The 22,131-nt window shown below is 35.6% G+C and overlaps 2 protein-coding genes across 2 annotated transcripts in view; both read right to left on the minus strand.

The window, feature by feature from the left end:
• The window catches only part of LOC113066880 (microtubule-associated protein 1B-like), a 35,769-nt gene extending 31,311 nt beyond the window's left edge, over positions 1–4,458 (minus strand). The window contains exons 1-2 of the mRNA XM_026238979.1: positions 4,162–4,458; positions 1,453–1,554 (exon numbers count right to left, since the gene is read on the minus strand). Coding sequence (XP_026094764.1) covers positions 1,453–1,554; positions 4,162–4,414 — 355 coding nt within the window. The 5' untranslated portion in view covers positions 4,415–4,458. The remainder of the gene's footprint in view (positions 1–1,452; positions 1,555–4,161) is intronic.
• Positions 4,459–8,049: 3,591 nt separating this feature from the next.
• LOC113066448 (cocaine- and amphetamine-regulated transcript protein-like) lies at positions 8,050–9,261 on the minus strand. The gene is made up of 3 exons (XM_026238337.1): positions 9,008–9,261; positions 8,761–8,844; positions 8,050–8,485 (listed from the first exon to the last, which is right to left on the minus strand). Exons 1-3 carry the CDS (start codon positions 9,254–9,256, stop codon positions 8,378–8,380), a joined length of 441 nt encoding a protein of 146 aa, XP_026094122.1. The 5' UTR covers positions 9,257–9,261; the 3' UTR covers positions 8,050–8,377.
• Positions 9,262–22,131: the final 12,870 nt, after the last annotated feature.

The following is a 22,131-nucleotide window of genomic DNA, read 5'->3' on the forward strand; positions in this document are numbered from 1 at the left end:
CATCCAATTTAGTGCTATTTTGTTCTAACCCTATTAAGCATTACTAGGCACATAATTCACATATTTTGTTAAAGACACGTATGGTGCCTGAAGTAATGTAGCTTACTGAGGAGAGATGTGCTATTACTTTTTCCAAGCTTTTGGATTGGCCTGGTTTTTGGATTTCTGCCGGACCAAAAGTTTGTGTCTCTTACACCTTTTTTTTTTTTTTGTGATAATGTCCACAAATGAACACAGCTTTTATTAATTTTGAAGCCAATATAGATTTGACAGAAGCTAAATGTAGGCTATAAATGAAATACAGTACATCACAGTCACCTGACTTCAACACGATCACCACCATGAAGTTTCCGGCCACTTCTTCAGTCTGTGAGGTTTTGGAGGTTTGAGTTAGAATAGTTTGCGAAAGCGTGGTTAAAAACACAATGAGGCTGTGAAGCAAACTAGTGAGTAGACGAGGTTTTTTCGTCTGGTGTATTGACGTGTAGTGTTCCCAATAACCAATGTTGTCCCATTTAGCCACTTGATAACAGCCAACATTTTCAGGACAAGTAAAAAAAATTTAAATACAAATTAATGTGAAAATATCTTCAGCTTGTGTAATCCACTAACCTTATTTCACTCAAAAACCCATTCAAGAAACCCACTGACTTCAGAACAATGAAAACAGAAGTGCTAAAATAATCACTTTAAGGGTTTTGGCTTACAGAAATACACAATCTCTGCAGCGTTCTGTTGTTATATGAAAGCATTATGAAATTCGCAGTCTCTGTTGGTTGGAACATAATCTTTGATTACATGCAGTCTCGTGTCTATATATATTCAGATCAAAAGCACTCTGCTAAATTACACTGCAATTTACATTTTGAAATATGTTCCATGTACTGCATCATACACCTCCTCTGACAGCAGCTTAATGTTTAAAATGTATAGTAAGGCACTTTCTCAGCAATACTTTGCTATTGGCTTTTATAAAACAGGCTGTCTTACACCGAGGCACATTTAAGTCTTTATGACTACACAGATCAAGGTCCGTCCGGCCCAGCAGTCAAGCTGTGGCTCTGCAGCTCCTCTCCTCCTGACACAGCTCTTTGATTACCACTGTGCAAGGCAGGCCCCGTGCAAACACACATACTGGACTCCCCGTGGAGAGATTCTCAGCGCTGCATTAGCTGCATATCATGCATGTTATGTGTGAGCTTGCCGTAAGCAAGACCGCTGCAGCAGTGTGACCTTGGGCTGGCAATATGTGTGTGAACAGCTTAACTCCAAGTAAAAATACTTATTTATTTGTGGCATGCTAAGAAATAAATAGTTTATCCTTGCAATTGTTAATTTAGCTTGAGCTTTTTATCTTTTTTTATACTGTAGATTTTCATTTAACCTTGTCTTCTGACATTTGCATTCAACTCTACTGCAGGATCTAGATGGCATCCTTTCAATCGGACTGACCTTTGACCTCAGCTGAGAACTGGGCGGAATGTCTGGTTATGAAAAGCTGTAGTTGGTGGTCCAGGTCACATTCGGACACATCGATGTCCCAGGAACGGATACCTGCAGGTACAGAGAGACATGTGACATGATCAGTATAAGCAAAGCACTTGAAATTACAATCGCACCCTTATTTCACATACTGAGCTTTACCCATATTCCTCTTTTTTTTCATTACAAAGGATTATATTATATATTATAACAATGTGTGAAAAGTTGAGTTGAAAATGTTTCACATTTCCTTAAAATTTTTATCCTGCAGCAAAAAAATAAAAAAATATATATAGAGAGAGAGAGAGATTTTTATAAATGTCATTTTATTTGTATATATTAGACTATATCATACCATTAAATTAATTACAAATTATTATACTAATAATATACTTTTTATTATTATGTTTATTATTACTTAGCATTTAAATATGATATATGGTATGGTATATCAACATTTATACACCATTATTTAAATAACAAATTATTATATTAATATTTTGTATTATTATTATTATTATGTGATATTACAATTTGAGTAAAAGCTGATATTAAGGTTTCAATAATGTATTTGTTATAATAATAATTCAAATATTTATATCAATTAAGTTTACTCATTTCAAGAAACTTTTAGTTTATATTTAGGTTGTAATTTTTCAGTCCATTTTTCAATGTGGTCTCAGACATCTGCCATATAGATCTAAATATGAGATTTATTGAATTGTGCTCAGAGTGTTACATAAGATCCCGAAATTTTAGATGTGTACTGAGTTGAACTTCATAGTTCAAATTGGAGAATAAGGAAATGAAATGAAATCTCTCTTAACTCTCCTCGGCTGCATGAGTGCTTCCTTCTCTCTTCTTCTTACAGATGAAGGGCTATTTTCTTCAGATTCCGTTTTGCTTTGTAGATGAAGTGTACATCTTGCAAATACTGAAATGCTGTCTCATTGGGATTTAAAACAGGTAATGACCGCAGAGATGACCGATACTTCTATTTTCTCAAAATAAGATTAACACAGCCTATAGAAACACAAGACATTCCATACAGTATTGATTTCATTCTCATCGATATGCTAACTGCTGATTAAAAGTCTGTCAGGAGGAATGGGATAATCCTGGGGTTTCTAGACGTCCAAACATTAGAGAATACTGCAGAGTGATAATGATGCAGGACTGTAAATGTACTGAATGTGAGTAGCATAACAAGTGTACCATAGTTGACCCTGACTGTTACGCTCTAATTGGGTTGTTTCTCAGCTTTGTGCAGTTGGCAGCTCTGATTTGTTACTTTATATACTGTAGCTGATGGACTTTTGGAGCAATTCATGTCAAAACTGTGTCAATACTGTAAACAAAAATGGTTTACACTCAAAACTCAAGATTCGTGATCATTAGAAGAAAAGTCAGTAGTAGTTATGAAAAGAATGTGTCTATTCAGCAAACCAACTTTTTATGATTTGGCATATTAAAAAAAACATATTTTAAAGTACTAAAGCAAAGAAGTTACAATAAAAAGATACCATTACTAGAGTCTATTCTGCCATATGAAAACACTATTAACACTGTAACTCAATGTACTTTTCTGTAAAGTAATTGATGATTTATGTACTGTAGAAAAAGAATCAATCCACAAAAACGTAAATATTACTTTTTTTCTTTTCTTTTTTTCCTTCTTTTAAACCAAAGTACAAGTGATAAGTTCTTTGCACTTTTATGGCTACTTTTAATATAATTACAGATGAGTGAAATGGAGTACTAATAAAATCAATTAGAAATGATGGAAATTATTGACACTAAACTTTAACGATTTGAATTAACAATTCTGCAAACAAATTACTGTTTCAGTTGTTTATGTCTATGAAATTTCCTTTCCTTTTATTTTAAGAAATATTCAGCACATTTTGTGACACAATAAGTTAAAAGAGTTCTGAAACTGTTCTTTCAGAAAAAAAACTTTTTTCTGAGATTGTATACACCTCTTCTTTGACTATTTTATGCTTGAAAAAATACACACCAGGTACACTCGTATTGCCATAATTAATCACCAGCCTATAGAGGGTTGAAACACCTGCCCAAAAACATAGTGGTAAATGAAAACATTTTAAACAGAAACAATATCACGTCCTTACAGAGCATCAAAACTGCAGCTTCATCAGTTTCAGTAACAAATGCAGAATTCCTGGCGCAGTGCTCTGTCCAGTCACGCGAGGTCGCCGCAGTGTGCTGCTGCTGCTGGAACTAGTGTGCAATGTCTCATCGGATCATATAACGCTCCAGAGATGGACACATGACTGACAGGCGACGTGTATAGAAGTTAATTCATTACGTCCATTAAGCAAATAATATATTTGAGAATCTTTTAAAAAAATTGACATTTGCGACGTCGTTTAGACTGAAGTACGTCAATAATAATCTAAACACACCCACCGCAGTACAGTATGCAGCTTATAAAGGTGTCAATTTGCGATGAATGAAGTTAAGATGTCATGTTTTGACAATATTATACCATAGTAACTTAATACATTTAAATCTGTATGAGAGTAAATTTGGTGTCTGTCATAATCCACTGTGACTACATATACATTTAACAAAATAATTTGATAAAAAATAAAATCTGGGAAAATCATAAGTCATATTTGATGTGTCAGAGGAGGCATGCTTTCAACAGAGGCTCACCGCGCTCTATGTGCTGTCTGGCGGTGTGCAGCTGGTGCTCTGTCGCGATCTCTCCGATCACGATGAGCATGTAGAAGTTTCCCTGGCGGGAGTACGGGCCGCGGCGGCGGAGCTGGCCGGGACACTGCAGCCGGTCCCCGGAGCCCAGCTGCTCGCGGTCCTCGTCTTCCTCCACCGTCGCCAGCGCACCTCGGTGCGGGATCTCCATGGAAACAACCCCTCGCACCGACGCCGGGCCTGCGGTTATCTCCATGACAACTGCTGCCACCTGCCTTGTCTGCAAGTTTAAGACCGGGAGGGCTGCTGAAACTGGGCGAAACTGGGCGCTGTTTACCTGCGCGTGATTGGCTAAAACACCATGCAGCTGTGTGATGTCAGGCTCGACGCCTAAAATAATAGCCTCGCGATGCAACATTATTAACTCAAATATTAATAATGTTGGGCTATGATTTGAACAGTATACCTCATAAGTGCAGTAAAGGTGAATATTCATCTGCTGTAAATAAATAATTTATGATCATTAAACGTTATTTAATACGGTTTAATTGTTATTCCTGTCCATTACAAGAAAGTGGTTTTATATTGATGTGTGTGTATAATGATTAGATTACTAGCCATTTCTGATGTATATGTAATATAATATATACATTTTTATTATGAAAAAATAATGCTAAATAATCAGATAATGATAAAAGTTTAAAGATGTACACTGCAATAAAATTCAAGTTAGTCAATACATAAGCACTGCTGAGCAATCAAAATATTTTTGTATATATATTTTTTTTATAAATAATATAAACGTAAATACAGAAATAATGGTTAATTGCCCCTATTTTATTGCACGCTGACATTTTATTATATTCAATTTTATTTTATTTACATTTTTCTTATTTATTTATTTAAATTAATTTTGTATAAAATTTACTAACTGCATCAAATCTAATGTTCCTTTGAAATATGCATGGGATTCAATTAATTGAATCAAAATTAAGCTATTTAAAGAATATACTTTACGTACATCCTTAAATCTGCCTAGATCAGTAATTTCCCTAATTTTATTAGTGTAAGGCAAACAAATATTTTAAACAGAGTGAGAATGAGCGAGATGATATAAAAAAAATAAATAAATAAGAGTTTGGGCTTTCCCTCTGAAGGGGAGTTAGCAAGCAGAAGCACCTGTTTTGCCATGGGCTGGATTTGGCAGTGAGTCAGCAGAAATGAGCTCAAACTGCCCTCTGCTGGACACTATAGACAAGTGCAAATAACATCAAATAATAAAAATATGGTCTTTGTTGCCAAAACAGTTACTGAACAATATTGCAACCTCAATGACTCTCTAATTGTTGTCTTATTCCTCAGATCCTCAGCTCCTATAGGATTTAAAGTACAGACCCCCTCGACTGACAAGTCCAAAATTTTGCTGTCTAGGCAGTAAATGCCTTACTTAATTGCTGAGCTGAGGAGCTGAAATGGACCTGGCAGTTTTTCACATGAGCTGTAGAGCAAATACCTTAAATCCAGACGGCAGGTAGGATGACACTGCAGTCCTACACTCTGATCCATCAGGTGATGCTGGTATTTTTAGCTGCCAGCTGCCATATTAGATAGTCATGAGAAAGGCTCACACAGGATGCAAGCAAAAAGAATTAGCAAGGTAAGTTGTCTGAAGGTTGTGTCTGATGTCAAAACTTAAATCTCAATGTCAGAAAAATTTAAGTAATCATTTTGTTTCTATAATATTTTTTAATATATTGTTTTCTAATTATTACGTTAAAATGTATTAATTTATGTTAAATACAAAAAGTTTTATAATAATTACATCTATTTATCTGATATATTTATTTTAAATAATTTTATTTAACTTTTTATAATATTTATTCTAATATTTTAGATATAATTTATATTAAATTCAGATGTATTTTTTTATTTTATTAATTATTTTTTGCTGCAAGCTGCAGTATTGGATAGTGAATAGAAAGGCTCACCCAATGCAAGCAGAAGGAAATTAGAGTACTAAAGAGTACTAAAATAATTTCTATTCCTATAATTTTCTAATCCTATTTTATTTTATTGTAAATACAAATATTTATTTAATAAACAATGTTTTTAAATTTATTTTATGTTGTATTTTCTACTTTCGAAATGACGGAAATTATATATATATATATATATATATATATAGTATTATTATTTTATATTATATTTTATATATTCAAATATAAAATTTATAATTTAATATTAATAAATTAAAAATGTATTTTAAATTATGTATCCTAATTTAATTGAAATATGAACATTTAAATAATTTTTAATATATTTTGAATATATTTTACATACATAAAAGTTTTTATGATTTTATGATTTTACTAAACTTTCATACAGCTATCAAAACTGTATTTGATCTCAGAACAAATTTGTTCTTTCTGAAGCAGAACTTTATTAGTACTTCGCAAATAATCGAGCTGTCAGTTTAATAAAACAGATGTCATCTCCTGCCAGTTACTGTCCTGTTTAGACCATTCAATCAACTTCACAATCAACATGCGATTACAGCGATGACCGTTTTCAATCCTCAACAATGACAGCAGCAGAAATCCATTCATGGTACAAATAATTCAGCACTGAAGGCTTTCAGCTTTTCACAGCCACATAAAGCCTGGCTCTGCTTTTCTTTTATGTCTCTAGGGGGCAACATCACATTCTTTTTTTTTTTCATCCAAAAAAGATGAAATATTGATCTGCAAAATAGGTTTTGGGGAGCAGCACATATATGTGGCATCAGTGACAAAGCCGAGCACTAAGTCTACAGGCACACATAAGCACCTTAAAGACGTTTAGGACGGATGTAGCCAGTGTTGGGCATAACACATCTTAACAAATAACCATCAACACAAGATTGTCTATCGGAAAGGGTTCCAGGCGGCTGAGCCAAAGTAAGACGCTTCATAGATAGATTTACAGCTACTTTATTTTGAAGCCATCAGTTTGTGTTATGCTAATTGTCATCACTGACATATTATCTGTACGAGAGGCACTTTTGGCACCGTTTGACCAGTCAGAGGGAATATCGAATTTCTTTTTTTAACATAGACTCTGATCCTAACAATCTGATTCTGACTCTTATGGCTAAGAGCTCTCTTACAGAGCCAGCTACACAAAAGCAAAGCAACATATGCCACTTGTCAGAATCTTGTTTAGCCTTGGTTCAGAACAAGTGGCAAGTAATTGAGTCCAAAAAAGAAAGAAGAGATCAATGCAGCTCTTACAGGCAAAGGACAGATAAGTATTTTCATGGCTCTTCAGACTGAATGACAGTATGATGCTTATCCTGGTGCAGTGTTTAAATGTTATCCAACATTTTTTCTTGCTACAAAATTGTATGTTTCTACTGTGGAGCTGCACCATTTTCTGTAATTTAATCGTGCTAAATATGATCTAAATAAATACTTATATATAATATCTAAATAATCTAAAATAAATATGAAATACTTTAGAAAAGTTGAAAAAAATATTTTTGCACATTGCAGTTCACAGTTATTGACTAGTTTATTTAGGCAGCTGACAGTGACTAATGAGGGTTGGTCTTTATTTTTTGTTTAATTTTACAGAATATGAACATAGAAACGTCATTAAATGTTATAAATTTCCTGCGTCAAATTCAGCTGTGACATTATTCTGGATTTTTGTTATCCAGCTAAAACTCTGTTCAACTGTTCAGAATTTTAACAATGCAAAATTACATGATCCAACTAACTCTACTCTGTGTGTGTGGTTCACATTCAATGATGCTGTTTAATTTTTTTTTTTAGCTTTACTTACATGGAAATTCTCCCCATTATTTGAATCATCCTTAAAAAACTAAATAAATGAAATAAAAAGTGGGGCTTTTAAAATAATTTTATTGTATTTTTATCAAAAACATAATTATACTATTCATATTATGCAAATATAAAAGTAACTGATACACAGACAACTTTACAAAACAAGTTATATTGCACTTTAATGCACAAAACAGCAGATTAACATTAAGAATGACAGTATCACATGTTTACATCAAGTAAATAATTGAAGAACAATTTCTTTACAACTTTACTTCAGTGTCTTCAGTCTCTTCACTTAAAAAAATATTAATCTAAATAAAATTGTAGTTATTTATGCATATATGATGCATATGGACTCAATCACATTACAATCCATACAGAATTGTGTGTTTCCATCACAAACACTTTAACAAGAAAAAGTTGCAGAAAGCCCCGCGCGGACAGTCGCACATCTTCCCGATTCGAGAACCTTTTCTGATCGCGCACTGCTCTCCCAAATCACACTAGCAAGAGAAAACAGGAGAGACCGTGTTACTTTTGTCATTACAGCATTTGCGTTAGTAATGTAGTAAGCTTTGTGGTTGGAGACCCTTAATGGATCATTAAAAAATAGGAATTTCCATTTAACAAATACTATTTATTATAAGATATTTTACTACACATAAATAATAAAAGAAACAGACACAAAGCAACCAAGACAGCTATATATCCATGCAATTGGGCAATGTCCATGTCGCCAGCACAAGATACACGCACTTATTAAAGTATAAATATATACCATGGGAACTTGACCAAATTTCTTCTCCCAAGGTGGAATTCGTTTCGTCTGCAGCTTTTCCAGAACTTCTTGCAGAGCCCCGAGCTGGTTTGACAAAACATTTGGAAAGATGTTTCCTTTCAGTCAAATCACTCGAAAATAAACCAAAATAACAATGAACACTTTTAAAAGTTCTGGCACGTTTGTGTTTAGTCACTACACCATGATGTCTAAGTGAATCTGTGCAATAAAAAGAAGAATTACTCACAAGCTGTTTTTCACTGGTCAGGTTTGGGTCTTTGGGGTAGAAGTCTCTGATGGCTCTTGTGTCCAGATCCACTTCTATCTCCGGGTCTGAGACGTTCGCTTTGGTACCGGTCAACAAGCAGAGAAGCAACGCGCACACTGCCATGCGCGTCCTCAGACTGTAGCTCTCCATGGTCCTGAATGCAGGGAGCTTTGGCACCTGAGCGCGCAACGCAACGTCTCTATTAAAAGTTTTGGCGCAAATACCCATCTCGACAGCGTTGCACCCTTTTATGTGCTCCACAGCGCATGCATTTATGTGATCTGCTGTTGCCCCGCCTTTAACATAGATTTCGTTCGCGCGTAAGCGTTATCGTACATTGCGTAAATGCTCCGGGGACAAGTCATCAAATGCGTTAATGTTGCCCTCGGAATTTTCAACTTCACTAAGAAAATATCCATCTATGTGTTTTGATTCAGTTGTGAGGAGCAGATACTGCAGACTCTTGTCGATTGTAAAAGAGAAGCTTTTGAACATTTTGGAGCACTTTGGAAAGCATGCATGGCTGTTTAAATCGGATTGCATAAGACTTTCTACATATATGTCAATTAAAATATAATATATGCCATTTTTATAATAATTTAATATTAGAGCTTACAACTGGTGTAGTTAAATGCTATATATCTGTGTATTGTACAGTGTTTAGCAAGATTTTTTTTGTACACCAGAATGTAAGTACAGATGCTTGATTCTAAATATGCTTCACACAGCAGGGACTTCATACAAAGACGCTCATGTGTTACAGTAATTATACCAGGCGTATCTGGCTATATTTGAAAGACATGCATAAAATGAGGGGAAGATTATATGGTTGCATATATTAAATGTATCTTATTTTATTTATTGAGCATTTCAATACTTAAAGTTGTCAGAAACTTCAAATGAGCACTTAAACATTCTAATATTTTAAGATTGGCAATGTGAAGAGGAAGTTTGCTTAGTAGCGATTTTGGAAAATCTTAATTTCTGTATTTAATTGCAAGGGGACAAGAGCCATCTGCACTCTGAAGTAGACACCTTACTACTTAAGCACGTCTGGACCTGTCTAAGCCTCACTGGAATGTGAATAGGGATTTTTTATTTAAAATAAGCTTTTTTCTTGGGCAGATGTAATAGGCAAATATTTTTGCCCGTCTGTGACATCATGTAGAGGAAATTATTTTGAGGTTGAATTTGATAGGCTATTTGTGTATAAGCAAATCAAACAATTTCTGCCCGACAATGTTCGCACTAACCATGAATTTGGAGAATACATCTCACAGTTAGGGTGCTGCATTCATGTGTGGAAATAAAATAAGTTCCCTGTCAGGTATATATGGAGTTTATCACACAAGAGTTCTATCCAAAGGCGATGTTTTTTTTAATTTCCCAACAGGACACTTTAACAATGGGCGTGAGGCATATGACTCACTCTCTTTAGTCCATACATGTATCAAAATATAACTGATCGATGGCAAACACACCAAGTGTCTTTTAGAAAAATTCAGCCAACCTCCTGTGTCTGTACAAAGCTGACAAGGCTTAAAAAACACAGACTGGGGTGTGTTAACGGGGGGAAAAGTTCACTTCCATATTCTATTTTGTTGCAAAATTCCTATTCTCCTAAATGACAATGGATGGCACCAAATAATACTCTGTGGATATAAATTAACTGGAAAGATGTGGCCCATAACCTCTGTCAATGAGTTTATAAATCAAACAGTGTGGTGAACAAACTCGTTCTTCTTTCCAAACAGGACTAGATCGGAAATAGAGGTTATGGGTGAATGAAAATCATTTTCATGAGTATAATATGTTCCTGAAACCCCATGAAAAATATATATCCACCAGACAAGATTAGATTGAAGAATCAGAGATTTGACTGCACAAAATGAGTTTCTGTGGTGGATTTAAAACAATTTGGGATGTTTTTCTAACTACACTCATTCTCTTGGCTAGGCCGGCAAGCATTTAACTGCCCAGTTCATTGATTATGGAAAATTGCTAAACACGCCAGTTTATGATCAAAAGGATGGTCGTCATCAATGAACTTTCTATACAGATGTTAAAATCACACAAATCAAAATCTGCCAGTGACATTTGCCTAAGGCCTTGAAAACAGGATGTTTTCACAGCAAGTGCAATGCACAGACCTTCAGCTATTTTTAGCACTGCAGTGAGTGTTGAGTTAAGGGGTTTAAAATCTTACCCTTGTTCCACTGCCATATTCAGTCTTTGCTATGGGGCATGATTTGATTCCCATTTGTCTCCTTGGGATCCGCTTATGTCTGCCCACGTCTGCCTGTCTTCCAAAAACCCCATGTGTCTCCTCAACTTCCCAAATTTCATCCCCAGTCCCATAACCCCTACAGTGTTTGACATGCCATGCCTTTCTCCATGATTAACCTATCAATCTCTCTCTACTTCATGCACTGAGAAAAGTGGTTTGGAAAATTCATGGTTTACATATACATAAACGATGTTCAACAGGTTACATGTCGACACACAACATGATTAAAATGATTGGTTGTTTAGAACATTGTTCAAGCATCAACACTTAAAGGCTAAACTTTTAAACGTTTTTCCCAATTAAAATGGTTAACCCGTAGACCTTTGTCTAAATAGTAAATACAGTGTTTGAATGTTTATAGTGAATTTAAAATTGTATAATATTTGCAAGCTCTGTTCTGTTTATGATTTTTTTCGTGTTGCTAAACAACTGTTATTTTCTATTTTGTTATGGTTAAAGGTTTGTTTTGAATCAGCCTGGTCATACAGAAGCAAGTTAAATATTCCACAAGCTATTAATTCGTTAGTGCATTGTGTCCACTGTTGCAGAAATTGAGATCAGAACTATTTCTTAATTGTGCATTTAGCGGAATCATATGGTGGTTTATCAGAAAGTGCACAGATTGGTCAATGTGTCCATTTTAAACACGGACTTCAGGCATTCCACTTCCATGGTTTCGTTTATCAAAGTGACAGTCAAAATTAAGCCCTGTGGGGGACAAAATTCACTCATTGATTTGCCCATTGATCAGAAGGGAACACCACAAAACAACCTGCCTAAGAAATGAGTCAGACAACAAGGTACTTATTAAGTGGCGCACACCCTGATAGTGTTAAACATCTAATTACATCCTGCTTGAAAGAATCAAATTAACCTCTCAGAGGTCACTAACCTCAAATGGGTGTTCTCCAAAAATGTGCTTTGCTTCCTGTATCAAAATGCTTCAGAATCGGTTCAGAACTAAGGTGATGAGGAGCCTAAAGGAATCATTCATAAAGATTTACTTGTTGCCACCTACTGCCATAACAATGTAACTTGCATAAAGAGTCATGAATCAAAATACATAAGTATTATATTATATTATACTATATTATATGATATTAAATATTTTAAAGAAATAATATCTTTATTTCTGAAGTGATACACAGTCAAACAAATGAACACTAATGTTAATGGTATTGCTAGGTTGCAGATGTAAAAAGACAGGACATATGACACAAGGCAACACTCATAAGGTTCCTGAATTCCCTTGCTAGCTAGCAGCAGTTGTGTGTATTTACTGGCCACCGCAGAGCTATTTCTCATGTCTCAGGCCTGAGCAGAAAGGATGGAGAACAGCCTTTGGTGCTTACAGGCCTCTGAATTTAAAGGCCATGTCACTTACAGCTGTCTTCTACATCTGCCCAATTCCTCATTCTGACAGGCAGATCAGCCCCAGTGCGAGCGGCCAGTGGCAAATTTGATTTTATCGGCGCCCCAGGAGTTAACCTGTCATCTTGTTTTGCATTACTTTTCATGTCAGTAGAATGTTGCCAGCGTCACTTGAGCAGCCAGTGAAGTTTTTCTCATAAGCTGCTTTGTCAGACGTTAATAAATGGTGCTCATTTACTTTGGCAGGAATTTGTGTTTGGAGGACTGCCATGATTAAAGAGGCGAAAAATGAGAAATAACGCTTACGAGATCATAGGGAAACTCTTCAAAGGCCATGTTTTAATGATCTCTTAGCTTCCTGTGCTTGTCTTGGATGCCGCGTGACATCCTCAGCCTCTGTAAACCTAGCAAAACACTGCAGATATTATAAATATTAAACTAGTGCACTCTCTCTTTATTTAAATCATCAGCTTTTGACAAGTGAAGGGGTTTGTGTGGGAATGCATGCATGTTTGTTATTTCCATTTAAGCTTAATTTGATGTTGTATGGGTGTGTATCCAGGCAAGAAAGTGTTTAATTACAAGGGCCCATGTAACTATGCAAGGTTATGAGTTTGTGTGTGTGTGTGTGTGTGTGTGTGTGTGTGTGTGTGTGTGTGTGTGAAAACAAGATCATATACCAATTCTTTGAAGATGAATCCCTGTAGGACTCTATTTTCCTGTGTGGGAGAGACCAGGCCTCATTATCTCCTCTTGATTCATCCTCTACTCCCATATCACCAGTCAATATTGTCACGTGACCTGGATGTACATGTTCAGATGGGCCATACACAGCTGCTGGTTGGTATTTTCTGTGTGAGTGTGTGAAGAAAGGAAAACAATACTCGATTAAAATGCTGATGGCATCAGTAGAGAAGGGAATCTGCTCTAATACAGGACAAAAGAGCAACCATGGGTAGAAAACCGCTTAATTGGGGTTGAACTTTGAATATTTCCTGTACTTTGCTGTTTGCAAAAACAAAGGAACCCCTAATTGTTCATGTTCAAATGTTATGTATTAATTTTTAAGTGCATTAACCTTATGTGTGTTTTAAACCACCTTTAAACCCCCATTCCTGTTATTGTCACAAATGACATATTTCAATTCATTAAGTTTGAAATATGAAATATTATTATTTGTTTTCTTTTAATTTTGTGCCATATTTGCATATTTGTGTTTAAAATCTTACTTTCTAGAAATTATTACAAGTTTGGAATGGATTGGATTTTGTCTTAAAAATTGTATAAAATAAAATAATAAACCCATGATCCTACAGAAGTGGAAAATAAAATAAAATAATAAAAGGTGACTTTATAAGACAAACAGTAAACAAACAAACTTGTCCGCCTGCCTGTAGGATTGTGGGTTTATTTAGTTTTTTATTTAAATAAATCCACAATCCTTCAAACAGTGGAACAAGTGGTTTGAAAAATGGAAATAAACAAACATGTTTTGGATAGATGGAAAAATAAAATGAATGTTCATGGGTCCTGATCCTGATTTAACAAAATGTCCATCCAGAAAAAAATTACTTCAAAGTGCATAAAAAAAAAAAAAAAAAAAACACATTACAGAGACCTCTTGAATTCACTTCATATCTGAGTATCCGTCATCATTAACAATAGAAGAAGGCTCGTTCCAGAGGTTAGAAAATGTGTTGTCACTGTACACATCTGTGTGTTGTGGGTCCTCTGAATGTTCTCAGTTCAATACATCAATGAGTTGGTCTTAAGGGCTCGAGGGGCTTCGTGTGCTATAGGCTGATCTGAAATGTGATTTGTCTCAGTTATACTGTAAACATAATGCTAGCAGGAGAGATGGATCTGGCTGAGCATACGTTATACGTCACCAGGTTTGATATCTGCAAAGAAAGATTAAAGAAATATTCATGGTAAACACTAAACTTTGATTTATATGTAAATCTTCTTCATAGATTTATGCAGTTCAGTGTTGCTGCTCGTGAAAGATTGTGTTGTTTAGCCAATGTGTTTATTTACAACCAGCATATTTGAATATATTTCCTGCACTTCCAGCAGAGGGCCGCATTTGAAGTCAAGGATGAGAGCTCTCCTGATTAACAGCATAAAAAAAATGTGTGAAATAAATTCTTAATTTCAATGACTCAGACAGATTTACATGAAAAAGCTAAACTAATAGCTGAAGGCAGCTGTTAAATGAATTAATCCTGCAATTAACATATGTCATAATGACTTTAATAGATACTCATCCCATTAACAGAACAGTGTTTAAATCATGCCATTTTGTGTGGCTCTATGGCTTTTAGAAAGGCAGCTTTGCGAAATATGACTTCAGCAGAGGAAGGGCCGGCATATCTTCTCCTCCCACTTATCTTCATTTGGTTCTAAAAGAGACTTCTCTCCTCAATTACTGGTAGGATTTCACCATCCACAAGAGCATAAATCATTCGCACAGTCTTGTAATAACAAGATATGTCTTCATGACTGTGTTAATGACAACATAAAGTGGTTTAATCAAGCTTATAGTTGTACAAGTTAAAAAAGATCCTTAAGCCACTTGAGCAGGAGTAAATAAAAAAAAATCTAAATCGGAACAACCTGTTGGAGTTCAACCAGTTTATAAGATTAAATAAATCTTGTGTGTGTGCATGTGTGTGTGTGTGTTTGTGTGTTTGTGGAAAATGGAAGGTTCAAATTCATTTTAATGTAATAACTACCTCTATGCATGTTAAGTAATTACATAACAAGCGTAAGGTATTGTTAAATTGGATATATCTGACAACTAATTTTTAATTGAACAACATTTTTAGATGAAAATAATTTTTCATTTCATAATGCCTATGCAATATCAGTTTATTACAGAACGAGCTTCGGGGACAGGCACATAACCAGATTTCCATTTATGGAAAGGTTGTATTACAAGACTAATGAATGTAGGAGGATGCAATGCTATAGCCACACAATTAAATTTAAACATGTTTTTGGCTTTTCCTCTCCTCGAAAAGGCACTTAATAAAAAAAATATTTTGTAATGTACATAAGTAAATAGTCAAAATGAAAGAATAGTATTTCTAGATTTACATCTTAATATTTTCTTTGCTTGCTTTTCATGCATGGTGTGAAGCTGACGGCTAATATAAATGCACAAAGAGTCTGATGAATTTGTCTATGTGTGATTGTAGAATGCTTTTGTCATATAAATAATCTATGATTGAAAAATGACTAGGAATACATTCTTGATGTCCAAATGAGACCACAGGTAAGATTTTAAACTGAATATAAATGCAGACATTGAGACTCTAAAAATCTTTAATATTCATTGATGGGCTCTTATAGTGAATGTTTGATAACCATACCATTAGGAAACCATTAGGTTCTCCTAATGAACACATTTGTCACAGGTGTTGAACCTCAGGCACTTCTTTAAAAAAAATTAAATAGGCAGGAGCAGAATAATTATCCTGAATGTTAATGCATTCAAATAAAATTAATTAATAGATGATAAAAACGAATTAACTATAAAATATGAAATTATTGTCGAGCCGTATTATGTAAACTCTTTGATACATTTAAAAGATCATATGTTTGGGTTGCATTCAACATTCCTATAATAGCATGCTTTGTACACAAAAAAAAAAAAAAAACACATTAGCTTTTTATTTGACAAAAATCTTAATATAATATTGCATAGACCATGTTTTTGCAACTGTTACATAGAAACTGCATTGCTGGACTGCATTTTTCTTTTTTCTTTCTTTCTTTCTTTCTTTAACCCTGGAACATGTTGATCAAAACAGTCCATTTCAGGATCAACCACTAGCTTCTCTCCTCAGTTTCTTCAGGATTTCCTCTTGACTGACAGCTCCTGTCACCATGATAACATTTTCTCTGGAATTTGAACCCTACATGAAGCAATTGAAGCCACATTAAATATTAATAATAAATCATTATAGTGGGCAGAAAACGTTTTTAATACACCATAGCTGGCGTTTATGGCTCCTGACCTTACGATACTTCGCTCTTCTTCAGCTCCAGGACTTTGGATAAATAACGCAGCAGCTCAGCATTGTCCTCTCCGTCTGTCGGTGGTGCGGCAATGAGGACACCCACCGCCTCCTCAAACACATCTGTCACAAACACAACGCTTATGGTGCATGGACTCCTCATACACAAAGGCTATGATTCTTTATTCATATATAAATATGATACTCAACCAGTGATTGCATTTTGTTTGGCCCCGGGTTTAGCATGTACTTCTATTGTAATCGTCCTGTCTTTAACTTTAGTTACCAGCTGGGCGGTGTCTCCAGTGGTTTTGGGATGCTTTTGCTCTAAAAGAGAAAACGGAGGATTAATGCCTTTAACTGACGTTCAGAACATCAGTGTACCATAATAAAAACTAATACTTGACTCAACTTTAGGTGATATGGCTGTTATCATTATTAAACCTAAAATGATAAATATACATGCATGAATACACATTAACGTGCATGAAGAATGTATTGTAATATGTAATAAGCCCTGTGTTGTATGGCGTGTGAACACTATTAGAGACAGGTCTGTAAAGTGCTGAGGGACGTACAAACAGAATAAAGATATTCGTAAAAAACTGAGAATTTGGGAACGCATTAGCTAAAAGAAAAGCATCATTCAGCTATTTTGAGTGAGCAGCATGAGTTTCTTGCGACAACAGCAGCATTGTACGGTGCCCACAAGGAGACATGGATGGTTCACTTAGTCATAATAACTTGTTGGAACATGATAATATGTTGTGGCTACGAGATCATTTTGTTGAGGTAACGACATCCTTATTACTACTTCTTATGTTGAGGGAACAACATATTTTTCTCGAGGCCATGAATTTAAGATGTAAACAAACCTGTGTGGCCAGGATTATCAAAAATAGATTTATTAATTTTTTTATTAACATTAAACATTTCATTTAATATTTGTGACCCTGGACCACAAAACCAGTCTTAAATCATTGGGGTATATTTTTAGCAATAGCCAAATAACATTGTATGGGTCAAAATTATTGATTTTTCTTTCATTAGAATATTGAGTAAAGATCATGTTACATGAAGATATTTTGTAAATTCCCTACCGTAAATATATCAAAACTTAATTTTTGATAAGGAATATGCATTGTTAATAATTAATTTGGAAGACTTCAAAGGCAATTTTCTCAGTATTTAGATTTTTTTGCATCCTCAGATTCCAGATTTTCAAATAGCAAAATATTGTCCTATCTTAACAAACTTTATATCAATGGAAAGCTTATTTATTCAGCTTTCAGATGAGGTCTAAATCTCAATTTTGAAAAAAAATTACTCTTAAGGTTTTGTGGTCCAGGGTCAGATTTGTATATTATTATGATTATTTTGATTATGATTATGATGATGATGATGATGATTATTATTATTAAATTAACTTATTAGGACTATATTTTTATATTTATTGTTAAATATGTTTATTTCCCCTTTCAAAGATTGAAATGAAGGGAAAAAAAGATTATAAATGAATATAAAAATATAACCAATAATCTTCTTCTTCTTTCGGCTTTTCCCTTAACCCTCAAACCGTATTCACTTTATAGCCCTTAATCCTGTAATTGTGGACAAATATGGGCACAGAGGATAAATGTTATATCACTGTCTTCGATAAAGTTTTGTCTATCCATTTATAGTGCTTTTTTAAAAAAAAAAATGTAATCAAGTGTGTGTGTGAGTCTGTGAGTGTGTGTGAGTGTGTGTGTGTGTGTGTGTGTTTGTGTGTGTGTGTGTGTGTGTGAGTGTGTGTGAGTGTGTGTGAGTGTGTGTGAGAGAGTGTGTGTGAGAGAGAGAGAGAGAGAGAGAGAGAGAGAGAGAGAGACATTAGCCCAGCTCTGTCATAGGCTCATTGAATGCATTGTTTGTGTGTGTGTGTGTATGAGTGTGAGTTTTTGCCATGATGAGAATGTTGTACAGGATCAGCCCTTCATTTGTGTGTATGTTAGATATGCATTGTATTGGATCTATTAATTTATTTTTACAAAAAAACAAGAATGTCTAAATTACAGTTTTTCCCATTCATTTCTATGGGTGCCCATTTTTGGCTCTGTTGGGAACTCAGAAACGAAGACCAGGAGACTCTTGGGTAATCTTCAGCAGGATTCTTTATTGAGAACGCTCTGCGTGGCGCTGCAGTCATCAAGAGGTCTAATTTGTCCTTAAGACATTGTAGATTATATACATTCAAGTGGGAGGGATCCATACAGTAGAGGTGGAGACCATTTTAACAAAGCATGCAAATGCAATCAGGAAGATACCAGACACTGGCATCTTCCCAGCCTTGATCTTATCAGCATAACAGTGTCATTTAAATACTGAGGTGCCTGACAGTATCACGGATACCTTCACATTATCATAGAGACAAAAGGCACAGCTGTGCCTTGAGCTTCAAGGAAGAACATAAAGACAAAAGGTTAATGTCTCAGACACTTGATTCTCCTGATTTGAGCTTCTTGGGTGTCAACTTTATTACCCCAAAAAGTCTGCTATTATATTGGAACCTAGATTTAACATTTTCTAAATTTGTAATCCCACAGTCCTCCCGTTGAGAGTTCTAATAACTCTCACATAATACAAATTTAAACTTTCATAAGTCCATTCTATGGCCTATGTTTGTTAACACAAGCCCCATCTTCAGTCATGTAACTTGAAAAGGTTACAGGCACGTTTAACTTATTCTGTGTCTTATACTAGATTTACTTAGGTGTATTTTTAGAACCATAACTGTTGACACATATGGCATGGATGGTAACACGTTGTACAAACTACATGATGACACAGAAAAAAATAATGTAGCATAAGAGTGGAAGTCTTGAAGTCCATGGCATCCGAATAGCTGTGAAGTCTGTTTTCTGTAGTCCATTTCGCATGTTGATTCACTCAGATGACTCTTTGTCCTCATGAAGCTTGTTCATGGATGTCTGAAGTGATGCTTTACACCAGGATGTCACATATGGAAATGACTTCTCATGCGTGCATACCTGCAACACAAGAAAACAAAGAAACAGCAGACCAGCAGTATTCATGCATAGACATTTTTAGACTTCTGTTGATCGTATAGTGGTTTTAAGTCTGGTGATTGTATAGTGTTTTTCTCAAACTAGTTTTAAGTAATTTGACACCTATGGACCAGTGAGGTGGGGATAAAACTACGGATAGGGGAAACCTATGAGGAAGTCTTCACCACAGGGTTGGCCCCCGAGGCCTGTTGCACTTCGGTTCTTCCCTGGGCTCCTCACTGGTCTGTGTGTGTCCTAGTCTGTCCCTGTAGCTGTTGTGCGAACTTAACTGGGTGACATCTCCATCCTCTAATGAAACATCAGTCTTAACAAGACATCATAACCCAAAAAGAATAGGAGTGACTGGAGTGTGCTTTAGTATAGCTTTGAAGGCTGTGAGTGTACTTAACGTTCTCTCAATGAAAGGAAGTGACAGTCAACGTTTTTACAAAGGATGTTTCATCTTTGTTGTACATTACTGGGGAAATTAAGCACTCACAGCCCTTACAGTTAACACCTGAGCAAGCTGCTCCAACAGTTAGGTGACGTGGGGAGGGGCAGATTCAGAGTGGTAAGTAGACTGAGTAGGAGCTGAGTAAAGCTGTTCATTTCTCTTAATGTCTTCTTACTTTTTCTACACTCTTTCATCCAGTGTCCAGTTTTACCACAAAAATGACAACTGCCCTCCTTCTTAGAACTTCTACGTTTCAGTCGGTTCTCTGTTTTGACCTGAAAAGATGCTGCTGCAATCTTTACTCTGGCTTTGACATCAGAGTTTCTTTCCCAAGCAGCTAAACTGTCTAGATTACTTCGGAGAGTTTTGTTAGACCAAGTTAGATCTAAGAATGGTAAAGCTTTTCTGTACTCAGCTACAAGGCCATCTGACCAGATGCGAACTAATGGTCCCTTGTCCTCTAACACACTTTCAGAATCATCAATTATTCCACTGTAAGTTACTGCTGACTGACAAAACCTTTCAGTGTATTCACTCACAGTTTCAGCCTCCTTCTGTACACAACTAGTGACCTTTGACCAATCCACTTTTGGTCCAACAATATTCTTTAACTCTCTCAGAACTCCCTCTCTCAATTCATCTTTGCTGGCATGTTGTAGTTCAGAAGTAACAGCAGACTCAAAACTGTTGAATTCAGATTCAGTTAGAATTTGTGACATCAGCTGTGTGACTTCAGCTAACGACATGTCATAGAGACGCATTTTGCTGATCAATGCTCTTCTGAATTCAGTAAAATTTGTGCGTACAGAGGGTAAGCTCTGGGATAGTCTCTCTATATCTTTAGGTCTTAGCCCTGTGGCAACAGTTTGTACTTGGACAACAGAAGAGTTGGCAGGAACACTTTCAGTTCCTTCAATCCTCTGAGATCTTTTCCTCGCTCCACATACCTTTACTGAATCTACAGTTACATCAGTTACTGACTGGATGGCTACATCTGTTTCAAAGAAAGCTTGTAAATCAGGATAATTGTTATCAGTCTGACTAACTTCTTCCACATCAGTTTTTGCTGCAGCTTTGTTGCGATTCAGTTTCTTAGTCAAAGAGGATACTCTGGCTCTGAGCCCTTTGATCTGTTCCTCTAGTTCTGAGGTACGCTGAGAATGTTGCGTAGCTAGTGCTAAACCAAATTCTCTGTGGCAGCAGATAATGCCTTTCGCATTGTTTTTGCGAATACATGATCCTAGTACCTTTTTACATTCTTCAATTGACCATACTTTTTTTGGATCAATACCAAATTTCTTTATCAAATCCAATCTGACTGACTCTGTCACTATTGAGTCCATGTGCTGTCCTAACAATGATTTGAACTCACTGTCTGTCCATGAAGGAGTAGCTAGTCCACCTTTCTTAGTTGTTGGAATCGGATTAGGATTTCTTCTCAACATTTTGTAATGTCTTTCTGACACAAAAGGACACTTCTAACACAAACTATTAACACTTAATGCTAAACTTCCCTGTCAGACACAGAGGGTAGAACAATATTAGCATGTGATGCTAATCTTCCCTTCCTAACAGAGGATTATTTTCATCTCTAAAATATCCTTTTTAGAGGGTCACTTAACACAAACTTTTAGCACTTTACGCTAAACTTCCCTGCCGAGAGACAGAGGGTAGCAAAATATTAGCATGTGATGCTAATCTTCCCTGGCTAAACAGAGGATTATTTTCATCTCTAAAATATCCTTTTTAGAGGGTCACTTAGTTAACCAAACCCTACAGCTGTCTGTTAACTCTTCTCTGACGGCGCAGAGGGTAACATTTGTTCTGGTCTTAAAGGTTCTTTTGGATAGAGGTACACTCACCAACCATTGGTTGTAAAGAAAGATTCAGTCTGGAATGAAGTCTGATCTTTGTTGAGGTTGCAG

Source organism: Carassius auratus, chromosome 50 (assembly GCF_003368295.1).
Source record: "Carassius auratus strain Wakin chromosome 50, ASM336829v1, whole genome shotgun sequence".
In the NCBI taxonomy this organism is placed as follows: domain Eukaryota; kingdom Metazoa; phylum Chordata; class Actinopteri; order Cypriniformes; family Cyprinidae; genus Carassius; species Carassius auratus.